Source organism: Tenrec ecaudatus, chromosome 4 (assembly GCF_050624435.1).
Source record: "Tenrec ecaudatus isolate mTenEca1 chromosome 4, mTenEca1.hap1, whole genome shotgun sequence".
Taxonomy (NCBI): domain Eukaryota; kingdom Metazoa; phylum Chordata; class Mammalia; order Afrosoricida; family Tenrecidae; genus Tenrec; species Tenrec ecaudatus.
Window position 1 is genome coordinate 59,379,268 of NC_134533.1, and position 17,270 is coordinate 59,396,537.

The 17,270-nt window shown below is 52.5% G+C and overlaps 1 protein-coding gene across 2 annotated transcripts in view; it reads left to right on the top strand.

The window, feature by feature from the left end:
- The window catches only part of GALNT18 (polypeptide N-acetylgalactosaminyltransferase 18), a 373,528-nt gene that overhangs the window by 188,849 nt on the left and 167,409 nt on the right, over nt 1–17,270 (top strand). For both annotated transcript variants that reach the window (XM_075548442.1, XM_075548443.1), the window contains exon 3: nt 2,203–2,369. In XM_075548442.1, the coding sequence (XP_075404557.1) occupies nt 2,203–2,369 (167 nt within the window). The remainder of the gene's footprint in view (nt 1–2,202; nt 2,370–17,270) is intronic.

The following is a 17,270-nucleotide window of genomic DNA, read 5'->3' on the forward strand; positions in this document are numbered from 1 at the left end:
CAAGTCCTTCCTTCCTCTCCTTTCCCCTATTGGTGCGGTGCGCCACCCCACTGCCTCGCGGTGCCCGCTTTTGCGAGTCATCTAGACTTCGGTTAGAGCGGTCCTCCTCCAAGAGGCCTGCCCCGAGTCTGCTGGCGAGCCCTCTCACACTCGCGCGGCTCTGTGCACTTAGTCGATGGTGACCTGACCCACTAGCAAAGTGGACCTGCTTCCCGCTGGACCCTCAGCACCTAGAGCGGCCCCTGCTGTGTGGAAACAGCCCATAAATACCCGTTTCATGAACAAATGCGAGAGCGCGTGAACTGTGCTTCGATCTGTTACACTTGATGGGGTTATTAAAATTTTAAAACCTGACGCGGATTTGGAAACAGCCTCGACTCTTTCCTTTCTCCCCCCTCCCCTCCCCCCTTCGGTGAAAGAAAAGGAGATCTGGAAATAGAATGGGAGAAGTTTCTGTAAATTTCTGGTAACCATAGAGACGGTGACTTTAGTTTATTAATCTCATGCTCTTAAGCAAGCCGGGCCCCACGGTGATTTCTTCAAATTGCTCGGTGCTGGTTCTCCTGCAGCCTTCCTCATTAGGGAGGAGCAGGCCATTCCTGTACTGCACACCCTAACTGCCGAGGAGCTAGTGTGCTCCTGATTGTGTTTCTAACCTGGCTGCGCCTCTCACTCCCCAACAGTGGAACAATGGTCCCCAGCCCTGAGCCCTGGGGCCTTCGATGGCAGGCAGTGAGGGTGGCCCGCCTCCTCTGCAGCCTGGGACAGGGCCTGGTTTGGCCCCGTAACTGTTGCTCTAGCTTGTCTTCCAGCTGTGCTGCAGATGAGGGCGTGGTATGTTCTGGAACAGCATCAAGGTGTGGCCAGGGGAAGGTGCCACACGGGAGTGGGTTTCTGCCCACCATGGCTCTGCCTACAGGGGCAGACCTGGGGCCTGCCCCCGGCAGTCATGGCACTTCGTATTACCTGGTGTCTTCCAGGGTCATGTTCCTTTCCACATGGGCACTGGCAGGTGATAAGGAACATTGCCTTCTCTAATTCCACCTCCCTTGCCCTTTAGACAAGTGATCTCCACGTTGTTCCTGGCTTTCCCTCCTTGCCACGGGTCAGTCTTAGAAACCTATGGGGGCAGTTCTGCCCTGTCTTACTGGGTCTCTATGGCTCAGCACCGACTCAATGGGAGTGAATTCGGTTTGGTTTTGAGAGGAGAATGGGGCAGTTGGGATCACCTCTCCCATGGTCATGTCTTCTTCAGGAAAAGGCCCAGGCATAGATGTCAGGCAACCAGAGGGTAGATTCTAGCTTGGCTGCTGACACACAGTGCAGCTGAAGGTGGGGACTCAATCTTTATGAGTCCTCATGTTCTCACCTGTCATCTGAGACTCGACTTTCGGGCTGCCAAGGTCCTTCCACCGGGCAATTCTGTTGAGACTCGGATGCTTGCGTCAGCCTGGTTCTGGAGGCCGGAGCCTTGTGGCGAGGGCACGGGCAGCAGGTGTTCTAGGGTGCAGGCGGAGGCAGGCGTGTCTCCTTTGGCGGCTCATCTAAGGGCGAGTGCCCTCAGCTAGTCGTTAGTGTCCACTGTGGAAATTCTAAGAGTCCCTTTGGTTGAATTCCATCTTATCTGGTTCGGGAATGTTGATTATTCTCTCAGGAAATAATTAGTGAGCTCCTGTAGGTGCCGGGCACTGTTCCTGGTGCTCAGGGCTCCGTTTTCCATTTTCGCTTGCTATTGAGCGAGCACTGACTCATGGCAATTTTGTGTATATGACAGAATATAACATTGTTGTGTCCTGTACTGCATTTCAGCCCATGCTTACAGCTGCTCTGTCAATCCACCTACTTGAGGACTTCTGGAATTTTTTTGACCTTCAACCAAAAGTCACGTCCTTTCCTAGCACCTGATCTTTCCTGGGGTTCGGGTCAGCCAGCCTCAGCTTACCACACATTCATACAGGGTTAGGTTTGGCTACAGTTATTGGACAGGCTCAGACTTTGGTGGAGCAGATTAGTTTTCGTGGCCATGGGCCTGTCTTCCTCCGGCACCACACCTGTCTTGATTGTATCTGAGAAGAGGCCCGGGGGAAGAAGGTGGAGTCTGGACTCTCAGCAAAGCTGGAGTAAAGACTCGGGTGGGCTTGTACCTGGGGGAAGCCTGGTCTAGTCACGGACAGGACTGAGTCTGGCTCATCTAAATTCCAGGTGCCGCAACCTCTCCTTCCCCGAGAGTCTGCCGGAGGTGAGCATTGTGTTCATCTTCGTCAACGAGGCGCTCTCCGTGCTGTTGCGCTCCATCCACTCCGCCATCGAACGCACGCCCTCGCACCTGCTCAAGGAGATCATCCTGGTGGATGACAACAGCAGCAACGGTGAGTGCCTGCGCTCCCTGGCCGAGCCCTGTGCGCCGCGCCGGACATCCAGCGAGAGCTCAGCTTCTGCTCAGGGGGATTTTCTCGGGGATCTGTGTGGTTTCTCCTTCTCTGGAGAGAGGAGAGATTTCAGTGGAAACTCTCTGGGAAGGTTTCTTATTCTAGGTGCACGCTCTGCCTCCTTAAAGAACCTGGACTTTTCTTACTGGCCGGCTACTGTCTCCTCCAACCTCGACAACAATCTGGTGAAATAAGGAACTCTGACCTCTGCCCCCTACCAGGAACACAGGGTGTATTTCCAGTGACTACTCTTTCTACAATGCGTCATTTGATTTCAGCCCAAATGGGGCTGCTTGGCCCCTGCCCTCAAAGAGTGTCAGGGGGGGTGTTGTCCCAGGAGTGGTGGTGATGAGGGTGGAGATATTTCTGACCAGTTTCATTAGCATCGTACGCCACATACCCGTCAATGTAATCATTCAGTCATCTGCAGAGATTTGTGCAATCGTCACCACACTCAAGTTCAGAACATCGTCTTCTTATAGCTCCCGCCCATCGCTCCTCACCCTCCCCTGCCATGCCCCGAGGCGGAAAGTGCTTTCGGAATAACGTCTCCTGTTACTATCACGACAGATCTACCTACCCTGGGCTTCATACACAGAAAAATCATATAAAATACAAACAGGAAGCATAAACAATGACTAGACAAAACATAGAGAAACCTCAATCGAAAAGAGAGCAGAAAATATTAAAAACTGAAACAACTTGAAAATGGGTCAAAAGGGAGATCAAATGATAAAGTATTATATTTTAACCCAACTACACCTGCAATAATTGACTTTCGAAGTCTGATAGAAAAGCTGTTCACATCTCTAGACTATTTTCAGAGGGGATTCCCTGGAGACTTAATCCACGTGCGGTCCTGGCACATCTATTGTAGGTTTTCACTATCACCCAAAGCCTGCTGCAAGCCAGGTGTGCACAATTTAAACGCTGAACTCATTCCTCCTTTCATATTGGGATTTTATTATTTACAATCCTTAGCTCACAGGCTGGTGCGCTTTTTCCACGTGGACTTGGTTGGTGCCTCGCCTAGATGGCTGCTTGTTTTGGCCTCTGATGCTATTCTTTCTGCTAGCCGGTCATGATGTGGAGGTATTGATGGTGAAGGTGGTGGAAAAGTCACCGTGGTAGAAGTGGTGAGATGACAGTAGATGTGTAACCCAGCAACAGCAATGGAGCGATTTCCCTGTCCCCAGTCTCTACCGGCCACGACTTCTTTCCTTTGGTCCACAGTCCTAGCCGCTGATTTCGGGCACATCCTCCATACTTAACAGAGCATGTACAGAGACAGTCTGGCGCCAGTTGGGTTGACAGTACCTTTCCATGGATATGCTTCTGATAATGCAGGTTCCATGGGCATCTATTAGCGCTCTCTCGGAGGCAGATAGGAAAGCCCCGGTGAGTGAGCTGCTGTCATGAGAAATTCAAATGGGTCGTTTGTGTTTTGTTATCAATGAAAACTGAAACATATCACTGAAATATAATTCATCACAAGAAACACGTGTTCTCTTTTGTTTTATCACCTTGTCATTGGAAATGTGGGAAGGAGGCCGGGATAGAGATGTTGAGAGCTTTCTGGAGGGCGCTGGTATGTGGAGCTCCACCGTCTGGAGGAAGGGGAAGCCATCATGGAAGGCAGCACTGAAGCATCGATGAGCTGAAAGGTGACTGCGTATCTTGAAGGCAACAAGAAGAGACCCCACTCCCTCCTCTCCAGCCACGACCTCCCGTGGTGGACGCATAAAAGCCCCTCACTGTCCCAAAGCTAACAGGAGGACAGCATGATTAGCCTGCCTGCTCCACGCACCGGAGGCCTGGACCACAGCCCTTAAACTGTTGGGAGACAAGGATGAAGAGCCACCCTAGAGGGAGGCGGACATTCTGCAAGGAAGAGGCACCCTCCAGGCCCCGCAGTGCTGCCGCTCCTCCCAGAAAGCGAGAGTGGAGAGAAGGAAGCACCAGGGTGAAGGACCCTTGAGGCCCTTCCTTCACTTCATCCCCGCGGGGGGTCCTCAGCGCATCCTCGGAGATGTCCTTTGGCCTTGACTTCATCTGGCCGAAGCTGACACTTGTACACACGGGGTTTCTGTAAATTGCGTGAAGGGGAGCACCGGGATGGAAGCTGTGGGGTCCAGGGTATTCTCTACACGGCAGAGTCAGTGGCCACGGAAATGTCCCTCCACCCCCCGAGCCTCAGCTTCTTCCACTGTGAAATGCGGCCAAGCTCGCCCTTGCTCGCCTCCCCTGCCTCTCACGGTAAAATGCGTGCCTTGAGTTGAACACGCTCAGCAGTGTCTCTCTCCTCTAGCCCCCGCCTCAAGCTAGCTAGCTGCAGCACGGGAGCTCCAGAAAGGAAACTGGGGACATGTGGGTGTGGTGTCACATGCACAGAATAATGGAACCATTGACTAGGAGTTGAGGGTATTGACAGAGAACCAGGGAAAACAACACCAAAAACGGGGGACCCTCAATAGAACAATGTGTGTGAGACATTTGGGAGTCAGGGAGAAGTAGCCAGTGGGCGGCAGAGGAGGGGCCACCAGGAAACTTGACCATGGGCAGAGAATTCCTTAACAGGAGAGTCGTCTATCTGTCCAGCCCCACTAGATGGTGGAAAGATGGGGTTCTGAGAAGAGGATGTGGGATGCTGGAGCAGCAGCTGCAGAAGCCGGATGAGGGTGAAGATGAAGAGCCAGCAAAGGGATGCTTTTCTCAGTGATCATGTGGCTGTAGAGGAGAATCAGGAGCTAAAGCAGACACTGGAGAAGTGTTTGTTTTGTTTTATTTTTACATATTGCACAGCAGAAATGCATTCTCATTATGATCCCGGATGACACATCTACTTACACCCGGCCACACGCAGCGAGGGAAACCAAGCTGTTTTTAGAAACAATAGTCGTACCGTGCAGAAAGCACGCTGGTGTTTTTTAGTCTAGTCTGCTCTTTGTTGTTCCTTTGTCTCTTGTTTTGTTTTGTTTCTCTCTCTTTCTGGTTTTCGTTGTTGTTGTTTCAAGACAAGATATTCTCAAGATGCTGACAGCATATTATTAGAATGGTTTGGGTAGCTTTAGGCAATATGGGGCCCAAACCTCACTTCTGGGGATTTAGTTGTGGCGGGGGAAGGGGCAGGCTTGGGAGGCCCAGGTTTGAAGCAGGGCCCCTGAGGAGAGAAGAATCAGGGCCCTGATCATAGAAACAGGGCTACGGCCGGGAAGAAAGGGTCTAGGCTTCCTGCAGCCAGGCAGAGCAGATTGGAGAATGGAGAAACTATTGAAGGCAATGAGGAGGGTGTGGGGATAGGTGTCCAGGCAAACAGAGCAATAGGTTTGAGCCCTTGCACCCAGTGAAGGTAGGGCCTTGGGTCAGAGAAGTGGCCCTGCGAGAAAGGACAGAGGGGACAGAGGGAGACTGGCGAGTGACAGAGCTCTCTGAGGCCAACCTGAGCTGAGCTTTCAAGAGCCAGCAAGAGACACTTGAGAGCATTACTCAGAGAACATGAACCGTCTTTGGCCTTAAGCCACAGCTGAAGGACCCTTCAGACCAGCTCCACCCAACTCAGAGGGAGGCAGCTATGGCTAGATCAGATGTAGGCGCCTTGGGGGCTGCTTCGCCTGGGTACCGACTCGAAGCACAGGACTGCGGCTTACTGCCAGTCAGACCTACTTAGTTCAAGGAACATTCATCAAGGACTCAGTCTAGCCCAGAAGTCGAGGAGGAGGACTGATCAGATCTCGCCTCTGCCATTAATTAATTTTGCAGAGAAATAGAAAATGGGGGTGCAGGAAAGTTGGGCGCAGCCTTCTATCTCAGTTCTGGCACCTCCTGGCTTTGGGACTTTGGGCTTCGGCTTTCTCACCCGCAATTAGGAAAGAGCCCTGGTACTGTAGTGGTTGACAAGTTGGCCCGCTCACAGAAATATAAGCGGTTTGAATCCACCTGCCTCTCCACAGGAGAAAGATGAGGCTGGCCTCTCTTGTGAAGATTTACAGCCTTGGTCACCCCAAGAGGCGTGCTGCTCTGCCTGCAAGACCCCTGTGACTCAGAATTGACTCAATGGCAATCGTTGATGTTTGCTTGTGGCTGTTTGATTTGTTGGTGGACATTAGGTCCTACCCTGCCGACCTCACAGAATCAAGGGCAGCCTACAATAATGGATAAGACAGTTTCACAGGAGCTGCAGGTGCCAAGGATAGAATGTCAGTAATAAAAATAGCAACAGCAGCAGTAAAGATGACAATGATGATGAGGATGATGATTTACAGGCAGCCACTGGTGAAAAGCATGTTTCTCTCCTTTCTGAAACCACGTGTTTTAGTGGGCAGGGCCCTGGATTTGGTATTAGCTTTTTAAAATTTGGTCTCTTGCTGGATTCTTCCGAGCTGTGTGGACTTCACCTTTGTGTGCCTTCTTCCCCTTCTGTAACAGTGGAATGTATAATTCCTACCTGCAGGCTAGCTTGGAGGCCTGAACGAGATAAGCTACCATGGGAGGGACTTTGGTGTTCAAAGGGTGAGCAGGCACAGAGAACTGTTAGAGGCCCTGGGCAATGCGAAGACTAACCACTAGGCTGCCAACCGAAAGGCTGGGGGAGCTTTGGAAGAAAGGCTTGGAGATCCACTTCCAAAAAGCCAGCCATTGACAACTCTCTGGAGCACGGTTTGCACTGGCATGCACGCCGTGGACTTGATGTTGCTGTTAGCTGCTGTCGGGTTGGCTCTGGCTCATTGTGACCTTCTGAACAACAGAACGAAACACTGCGCAGTTCTTACAACTGTTGTTATGTGGGAGCCCCTTGTTGCCATCACTGTGTCAAGCCATCTCGTCAAATATGATGTCCCTTTCCAGGTACTGGGCCCTTCTGATTATATGTCCAAAAGTACATGAGAAGAAATCCCAGCATCCTGGCTTACAAGGAGCGTTCTACTTGAACTTGTTGCAAGACAGATCGGTTTGGTCTTCGGGCAGCCCATCGAGCTGTCAGTGACCTTCACCCACATCACTTCAAGTGCAGCAGTCCTTCCGTGGCCTTCCTTCCTGGGCAGTGTTCCCATGCACATGAAAGAGCTGAAATACCATGCTTTAGGTCAATGGCAACTCACTTCTAGAGTGGTCAGGGTCTCTCCATGGCTAAGCTTCCTCCCCAGGAGGTGATTGCAGTGTCTGTGTTATTGGTGCTTTGGCTCCCCAAGCCCGCCTCTGCCCGACCTGTGCTCTGGGACCAGGCTTGTTTCCACAGCCACAGGAAAGGGACACCTGATCACAAACTTTCTCCAACCAGGCCTCTCTAGAGTTTCAGAAGCCAGAGTCCTCAGGCTTCACAAATAGTCCTTGGTCCCAGTCCCTATTTGCTGCCCTCCCTTAGCAATTTCTTAAACGAGCTCCACTTTCTCAGGATGGGCCCTGGTAGTCTGACAGGATTAAACCATAGAGACCCACGCTGACTACCTTCTGCCTCGCGACGTTTGTATTTGCTGTTCCTTCTACCTAGAATGCTGATCCTCCTGCTCTCTGTACAACTCCTGCACGTCTACTAGCCTTTGCTCAAATTCCACATTTTCCTGAGGGCTGTCACCGGCCACCCCATTTAAAATGCCGGTTCTTACCTTTGTCTCTCCCTCGCCCTCTCTTCGGGAGCCCTGGTGATGCACTGGATTAGGTGTTGGGCAGCTAGCCCCCAGGCCAGTGGTTCAAACCACCAGCCATGTTCTGCTCCCGTAAAGACTTAGAGCCTTGGGGATGCCGTGGAACTGCCTGCTTTGCCCTGTGGGGTCGCTGTGCTCAGACTGGACTCACCATCAGTGACACGGGACGCCCTTTGCTCCTGGTCTTCTGTTCGCCCTGTCCCCATGGGACTGACCACACTCCCTTGTCGGTGTTTTCCTTTCTTATGTCTGACGTCCAGAACCCAAGTCCACTTCAGTTTTCCTTCTTTTGCAGCCACTCAGATCAATATTTCCATCCAAAGGGTAAGGAAGCTTTCCAGAACATCCGGTGCAGTGGGGCTCTCTGTGAACCAGTCTTCTCATTGCTGTCCTCAGGACGGCAGCAGAGAAAAGCTCTCCTCCCACTCCACCACACACATAGTGTCAGGGGGGTCTATGGTCAGCAGATCCCTCTGGATTGGGTCAGCCTGTCACACAGCCGCTTGGCTCTCAGGAAGAGCCTGGGGACCTACAAGCGGTGTAAGCTTCCCAGAGCCCTAGTCGTGGGCTTGGACAGGTTGAGACAGCATGACAGATTGCTTGAGCCAGTCCTGCGTCCTTCTCACTTGTTTGTGTTGTATATAAAAATGAGGGCTCACGGCCAGGCAACCCAGTTATCACTCCCAGGGACTCCAGGCCTTTGGCCAAGTTGAACTTTACCCCATGAGATAAAGTTGAACTGCCGCATAGGGTATCCTAGGGTTGAACCTTTTTACAGAAGTCAACCACCAGGTCTTTGTTCCAGGGAGCGACTGTGTAGGCTCAAACCACCAACCTCCAGGTTTGCAGTGGATCCCAGCCATTATTGCCACCAGACGAGCGCAATTTGGGTCGTGTAGGGACCCTTCTAGGTAATTATTTTAGTAAGCATTTGAAATACAAATGTTAGCAGTTTGGATGGAGAGCAAAAGAATTGTGCCCCAAATAGAGTCCCTACCTGACCCCACCCCTCCCAGCCTGGCCCCTGCAGTTTCTCCGATGAGTAACATTTTGCACTACGGTGGAATCGTTGCTACAGTGGATGAGCCAGTGTTGATGCAGCGTCATTAACGAAAGCCCTTGGCTTGCAGTCCTGTCCAGTCGTGGTGTTGCAGGCCTTTGGATATGAGCACACGCACAATGTCCTATAAGGACACTGCCTTTCCCGTGCCAGTTTTCACCCAGTCACCTCGCCTCTGTGCCCCGGGACCTCAAGCAACCTCTGATCATCTTTCACAGTTATAGGTGCAGCCTCTCCGAATGTTCATCTAGTTAGAATCCCAGAATGCAGCTCTTTCAGACGGAGTTCTTTCACTTAGCCATATGCATCGAAAGTCCCTCCATATGTTTTCATGGCAGCATAACTCTTCGATTGCTTAATGATCCTCCACAGAATAGATGCACCAGGTCTTGTTTATGCACCGACCACTGAAGGGTGTCCACATTACTTCCCATTGTCAGCAATTGTGCACAGTGCTGCAATATGCATTTCTGTGCAGGTTGGTGAGTGAGCAGAAGTATGTAACTTATTTAGGCAAATACATAGGAGTACAATTTCCAGGCCATGTGGCATTAAGCTGGCAATTTTCTCATTACATTGAGATGACCCTATAGAAAGTACCCTTGATTTCCCAGCAGTGAGCCCAGTGTCTAGCACAAAGCAATCACTCAATAAACTTTGTTAACAAAAGAATACGATTAAGGCCCTAGATGGCTACCATTTTTATTTCATATATGAAAGAAAAAAAAAACCAACCTTGAAGGATCAGGGTTTTAAAAAGGCTCACATACTTAGGAAGTGCTAAGGTGGGATTCAAACCCAGCTCCTTTGGGATGAAACCCATGGCTGATCCATTCATCATGCTGCCGGGAGCCTTCGGGACATGTGGATATGGGCTCCTTTCTGCCTGGTTATGTCTGCAAGCCAGCCCACCCAGGTGCTTCTTGGGGAGCGCAAACCAGAGCTAATTTGACCCTCTCCAACTAACTTGGCAAGCCTTTGTCCCTGACCCCCACCAAAGCCAGTCTTCTTCACATGCCCCTTGGCTAGTGTTGAGAGCCAGTGTCCTGGATCAACTGGCTTCCAGGCCCCTGGTCTGACCACCACCCACTCTGGCTTGACTCTGGCCAGAGGGTCCTTTGACCCCACATCTCAAGTTGAGTCCCAGGCTGAGTGACTGCCAGCACTCCCAAGCCAACAGCTCTGGTGGCCCAAAGGAAGCACCCAGCATGCGTCAGACACGTGAAGCTCCTTACATAAATAAGCCACGATGATAGTGACACCTTTCCACAGGACACGGAAATAGGCACAGAGAGGGTGGGGAACCTGCCCAACGTCACACAGAGGAGGGATTTGATGCCAGATGGTTTCAGTGCCCGTGTCCACAAAGCAAGCCAGCCGCTGGTGCCTCCTGGCTCTCTCCTTCCAGAACATGTTTTTCCTCATTCCCTTCCCTTCTCTCGCTAGAGAGAGAGAGAAAGAGAGAGGCTGCACAGCAGGACCAGTGAACTCAGAGCACCAAACCCCTGCCACTGAGTGGATTCCAACTCACAGCACCCCAGTAGGGTTTTGTGGCCTGTACATTTTTTTCTTTTTAGAACAATTTTATTGGCATATAATCCACACATCATACAATCCGACAGTTCCATCCTAGTAGAGAGCCGTACAATCATCTCCACAATTGATGTACCCAATGTCATCAGCTCCCCACCTCCCGCCAACCTCCCCCACCAACACCCCAAGAAACGCTCCATGCAGTCGCTGCCTCTGTAGCGCTCCCCATCAGGATTGCAGATGTGGAAAACCATATGAATCCAAATACAGGAGAACAACACAAAACGCTGCACTCTGCCCACGGCAAGGCTGTTCGCGTCCCTGGTCTCTGGTCAGAGGAGTCACCAGAGGCTTAATCCACGTGTGGACCTGGTGAATGGATTCGTGAAGCCTTCTGCACAGCGGGTGTTCACAGTTTAGGCTCTGAGACCATTCCCTGCCTTTGACGACTTCAGCCTCATCGTTCCCCACGGGGCCGCCGCAGTCCACTGCTTACCCCACCGTGGCGCCGGGACTCCTCCGGCCACTGAGGCAGGACACTAAGACAGATGTTACGGGAAGTTTGTCTGTCTCCCCACTGGGACTTTGCCTGGGCTCCACTCAGAGAGACGTGCTATCCAAGGGCTTCCAGGCTTCCTGTCTGTGGAGGGGTCACGGGGGCACTGACGGCCTGGCTCTATTTAGTTCACCTTTTGAGCAGGAGGCGGCTTCCGGTTTCCTCTGAGAGAAGAGAGTAGCTGGGCTGTCTCTGCATCTGCATGACATGTGCTTGCAGATGTGTATGTGTGTGAAAGCGCACATGCACACGTGTGCAGGTGTGTCTCTGTGTGTGCATGCATATACATATGTGTGCATACGTATATGCATGTATCTATATGTGCACGCATTTGTGGAGGGATGTGAACTTATGTGTGTGCATGTGTTTGCGCAATGGTGGGCAGGTGTGCAGGCATGTGTGCGCCTGGCTGATGGGTGTGTGTGTAGCAGATGGTGTGTGGGGGAAGCCACTTCCGACACCCATCACTACCTGGAGCCTCCTTCAGAAGCCCGTTGACAAGTCACTGTGCCACCATGAATCACTGTTATTTTTAATTGTTGGTAGAGACAATCACACTGTAGTGATGACGGAGAATGTGAGTACCCCCAATTGCTTGCCACCAGCTGCTGGGTCCCCCTCTCCCGCTCCCTGCAAAATCCCCATCAGGCCTTGGCCCAGAGCCTGCCTAATCATTGTTTCATGTTTCAAAGATGCTGTCCTACGCAGGAGATGCTCATCCCAGGCTGTAAAAATACCAGCAGCTTTGCATGCAGCTGGAATACCTGGGGGGAAAAGAGGTAGAGGGAAAAAATGGCCCGCATTGTGCTTTATGGAGCTGAAAGAATCGCATATAGCTAAACGAATTACAACCAAGACTCAAACAGCTTAAAGGTGCTTATCCAGGCAAGCACGTGGTCCCCCAGCCCCAGCCTGCCCCAGCCTACTCAACCAAAGGCTTCATGTCTACCCTCCTCTCCTCATCCTTTGAGCAGTGTGACCAGGCTCACCCACCCCCACGACTGGCAGTGGTGCCCACCCACTGTGTTGGGTGTCTCAGTGTTGTTTGCTGCAAGGGTTCTGGAGCCTATCCCCACTCTCCCTGACTGCCTGAGGTTGCATCAACCAGCCATGTCATTTGTCACCAGGACTAAGAGCAAGAAAGCGTCTCTCAAGGAAATGGCTTATGTGAGTCTTGAATACCTGGCCATTCTGAATAACACACGCTACCTCTCGCTGTCCACATGAGCCTTGACCCCGAAACCGAGGCCCTGTTTTGACCAGCACCTATCAGGGGTCCTCAAACTTTTTAAACAGGGGGCCAGTTCACTGTCCCTCACACCCGCTGGAGGGCTGGACTATAGTTAAAAAACAACAAAAAACTATGAACAAATTCCAAAGCACACTGCACATATCTTATTTTGAAGTAAAAAACATGGGGCAAAAACACCCGACGGGCTGGATAAATGTCCTCGACAGGCCACATGTGGCCTGCAGGCTGTAGTTTGAAGGCCCCTGACCTAGAGTGGTGGTGGTGGTCGTGAAGAAATGACATGTGTGTCTCTGACATCTTCAACTGGACCAGTTTCTGAACCAACCTCTGGCTACCACATGTGGTTTTGCAGTTTGCGTTCCAGCATGAGGTGGCTAGGCAGGGGACCAAAAAGGGGTGTAAAACCTCGCCCATGCAGCTAGTCTGGGTGTGCCTTGGAAGTGCCCTTTTCTCATCCAGTTTCCCAGAAAGGGTGCCTACAGTCATTCACACCAATGTGCCAAATGTTCTCTGTTTCCCCTTGTGGATGACCTAGCAAGGCTGAGCCCTTCCAGGCAGGAATGAGTTCCCTGCACTTACAGGCCCCTATCCCCAGCTTTCCTCAAACTTCGTTGAGCTAATCCATCACTTGACCTTCTGCCTTTTCCTCCCACTGTCCTGCAGTTCTCTTCTCCCATAGAGCTTGGTTTGGATACCCCATAGACACCAGTAGCTGGACCCTGGCTCCCTGCTAGGCCTGCCTCCCTGTCTCTATTGATACATGAGATCCATATCCTGGTGCTTCCAGGCCCAGGCCCTGCTTCCATGATGTGATCCACCTGGATCCAAGTTCTGTGTCCTGTCCTGGCCCCCACCCCAAACCCCCACCCCTGACTTTCTGCATCCTGGAGTCTGCCACCTCTTGCCGATAGCCTCTTCCTGAAATGAGTGTCTTTGGTTAATGGTGACTAGAGATGGCAGGAAGTCTGTGGTACAAATACTAACACAAACATTGGAGGTTCTAGTCTACCCAGCAGCACTGCAGAAGAAAGCCCTGGTGATCCACTTCTGGAGAAGAAGGTGGAGGGGAGGCAGCCATCGACAGCCCTGTGGAGCTCAGTTCTACTCTGTACACGTGGTGTCGCCATGATCAGAGTCAACTCAATGGCACACCCATCCTGGCTGAGGAAGGATGCCATGTCCTCGCAGACTCTGCCTCTCTGGGCAGTTCCTCCAGCTCCAGGGCTGCTTCTTGAGCACCAGCCATTCATTCTATTGAGGCCGCTCAGCTCAGCCAAGCACTGCCAGAGTCTGCCGCAAGGCACCACACCTTCTCAGCCTCTTCATCTGGAAAAAGGACGCTTTCTTTGGGGGATCCGGAATTCCCTAGTCAGAACCTGAAAGCTGGGAGCTCCCATCTCCTTCAATCCTGAGTCCCCAGCAGTCTGTCCACAAGAAGATGTCCTTGGACCAATTTGCTGCACAGACTAGCCAAGGTGGCCAGTGTCTTCTAAGCAGAGCCGGCAGAAGCCAATACAAAAAGGCCCTCTCGTTCTAGTTAGCCGGTGACCATCAGTCAATGGGGAAATTCCAGGAACTGGAGCATTGGGCTGGGTATGGGAATGATTCAGGAGCGGTCTCTCTCCCCTCCTTCCCCTCCACCCCCTCAGGTGAGGGATCCTGCTGCCAGCAGCTGGAAGGCAAGCTGTCCCCGGAAAAAAGGTCAGGAGCACAGTGTCCATACAGGCTAGACATTCACAGAAAGTCTCCTTGCCCACGCCTGGCCCTCAGTCTATCTTGCTCAGCAGCTTGGGAAGACCAGTGCTGGTGGTGACGCTGAGTGTCCAGCAGAAGCCAGGCACACTGCTAAGTGAGGGAGTCCCTCTGTTTCCCTAAGTGCTTAAAGCTGCCCAAACCCCAGCACGTTAGATGCATCCTCTGGCATGGAGATCTCTGGTGTATAAACTGATTTCTGTTGGAAGTCATTTCCTGAGAGGCTGCCCCAAGCCATACAGTGACCTTGACACCCTGTGGTTGCCCTGGGGTATGGGGACTTGGTTCAAACTAGAATGGCCCGGACAGGGTTGGAGTGTGGATATTGCTACTCCATAGTTAAGTTTCAGAGCTCCTGGAGTGTGGTTTAAGGTCCTGGGATGACCTAAAGGTCTTGTGCTCAGCTATTAACCAGAAGGTTGGTGGTTCAAACCCGCCCAGCAGCATCACAGAAGAAAGGCCTGGCGATCCACTTCTGTTAAGATCGCAGCCACTGAAAACCCTATGGAGAGTGATCCTCCATCCACAGAAGATTCAACCCATGGCAGGGATTCTCCTCCGGCTGGAGACTTGCAATCCCATTGACGGTCATGGTGGGAGCGGGTGCTGGGATCAGGGTGGGGATGGAGGCAAGCTGGTATCATTTCTGGGGTCTGGGGGCCCAACATCAGGTGTTGCACATCAGTAGAAATCTGCTCTCACTGGGGCCCTCAGAATTGGATCTGAATCCACTCTCGGTGTCGTGGTTACGTGCTGGGCTGTGATTCCCCAAGGTTGGCAGTTAGAAACCACCAGCCACTCCTCGGGAGAAAGACTGGACTTTCTTTCTACTCCAGTAAACAGTTATAGTCTCAAAAACCCACACGGGGTTGCTATGAGTCAGCACTTTAGACCCTTAAAAAAGGAGAACCAACTCCATTTTCCCTCCCAGCGGCTGCCACCTCTGTTTGCTCAGATCCACAGGGACGTTCTCACCGCTCGGTCCCTCCCCTGGCTTCCATGCATGCACTCCACACTGTCTCCCAGGCCCCAGGCTGCCCCCTGGGAGAGCAGCGGGGGGCAGATATGCGTCATACTGGGTCTCCGTCTGACAGGCGGAAGCCCGCTTTGGGAGGCATCCCTGGTGGAAACCGGTCTCCCCCTCAGGGCTACTTCCTCTGTGAAACGCACCGTGACGTCAGTATTGACTTCCGAGACCGAGGTCAAGAGGGACCGCATTTAACGCTGAGCCTGAACTTTGGACAAACCTAAACCAAACGCACTATCACGAAGCCGATGCTTCCTTCTCCGGAGGGAGGAGCAGCAGGTGGTCTTGAACTGCGGACCTTGCGGATCGCTGCCCAGTAAAACACCTGCGGTAGCTGTGGTCCACGTGGCTGCCGTCTGGAAGTCACTACACTGGCATTTCAAAGCAGAGCGAGGCCAAGCAAGGAAGCCGGATGCCTGGGCGTGGGTCTTTCCTCTGCAGAGCCAAGTGGGAAGTTGGAAGTCTAGGAACGTGACTCTGAACCCTCTCATGCGGTGGATTCGATGGGGTGGCAGAAACGAATTAGACACGAGAGCAGGGCTCGGCACTGGTGTGGGTCCCCAGCCAAATGGACATTCAAAGGAGTGTCTCTGGCAGGGTTCATGGTGGAGGCCAGGCTCCCAGCATTCCTTGGCAAAGCGTTCTGACCCAGGTCTCTCTCCGAGGGGAATCGATGTTAAGGATCGGCTGATGAGCGTGTCACCAAATGACACTCACTGCTATGACAGGACCGTCCAGCGGATGCGCGTGTCCGGTGGCCGGGGGCAGTGTTGACGGCCCACATTTGTCCCTGGTGGGGAGACATGGGAGAAAGGAACATTCCCCAGCTTCCTTGGGAGAGGTGCCTGGCGAAGTCATCGCCCTCCCCACCCCCGACCTGCAGTCTGTGGGTGTCTACAAGCCGCTGCGTGGTCCCATTCTCTTTGGCTCGGATCAGAGAAAACAGAGTTGCTTGCGGAGCGCTCCGCTCCTGATGGTGCTGCTCAGGCATGGGGCTGGGGTATTGGCTGAGGGGACTTTATTGCCTCTCAAATGAGCACTCAAGGTGGCCGGTTAGTCCTTCAGAGTGAGCTCCCGCCCTCCCGGAGGCCCCCACGGCTGCCAGGCAGGCCTCGGTATGTCCATATTCCTGGTGTATCCATTCGGTGCTGACCTGGGGTTGGTGTTTACTGGTTCCCTGCATTTTAGCTGGCAGGAAAAACAAGCCCCACTCTGCCCCTGGACCCCCAATCTCCTACTCTATGCTTGACACCTGCCGGAGAGCAAGGGGTATGGCGGGGTGGGTGAACGTCAGATCCACTCACTGACTGATTTAGTCTTCTTCATTCCGTGATGGAGATATTGTTGGCCCGTGTCAGAGATGAGGGTACTGAGGACCAGAGGAGCTACCGACGGCCTTACTACAAGACGGCGGCAGAGGCGGGGCCGGAGCCTGTCCCCCCAGTTCCACCTTCAGCGTGTTATCTTGTGACTACAGCTACGTCCATTTTTCCTTTCTCTAATTTTCAACTCACCTATTTTTGTGGGGGGGAGCTGAGGTGAGGGGGCTTTGTTTTTAAACTGCCTTACTTGTACTTAGGGATTCGCTTGGTGTTGGAAGCACTGCATCTTCAAATAGTGGACAGGATGAGGACCCCCACACACCCTTTTCCCCCCATTAAACAAAAATCGCTCGCTGTAGTTTGCAGAATTCAAACCACTGCTTCCTGGTGGATCTGCACTCCTGCCCCAGTCATCCCATCCAGGTCTGCTGGGGACTGCTGGGAAGGGGCTTGTCACTGGAACTACAGACCCAAATGAGGGGACCTCTGCATAAGAGGATTCTTCTCCGGCCTCGTCACCTGGGAAGCTCTGAGGCTTGAAACCAAGCAAGCATCTATGTTGTAAACCGCCCGTGGGGCCAGGTGACAAAGATCATCCGCAGGTGGTCCCTAGTGGCTGCTGGCTGACCACTGGCAAGAAGCAGGGGACCTCTGTCCTACAACATCAAGGTGATGGATTCTTCCAATACCCAGTGAC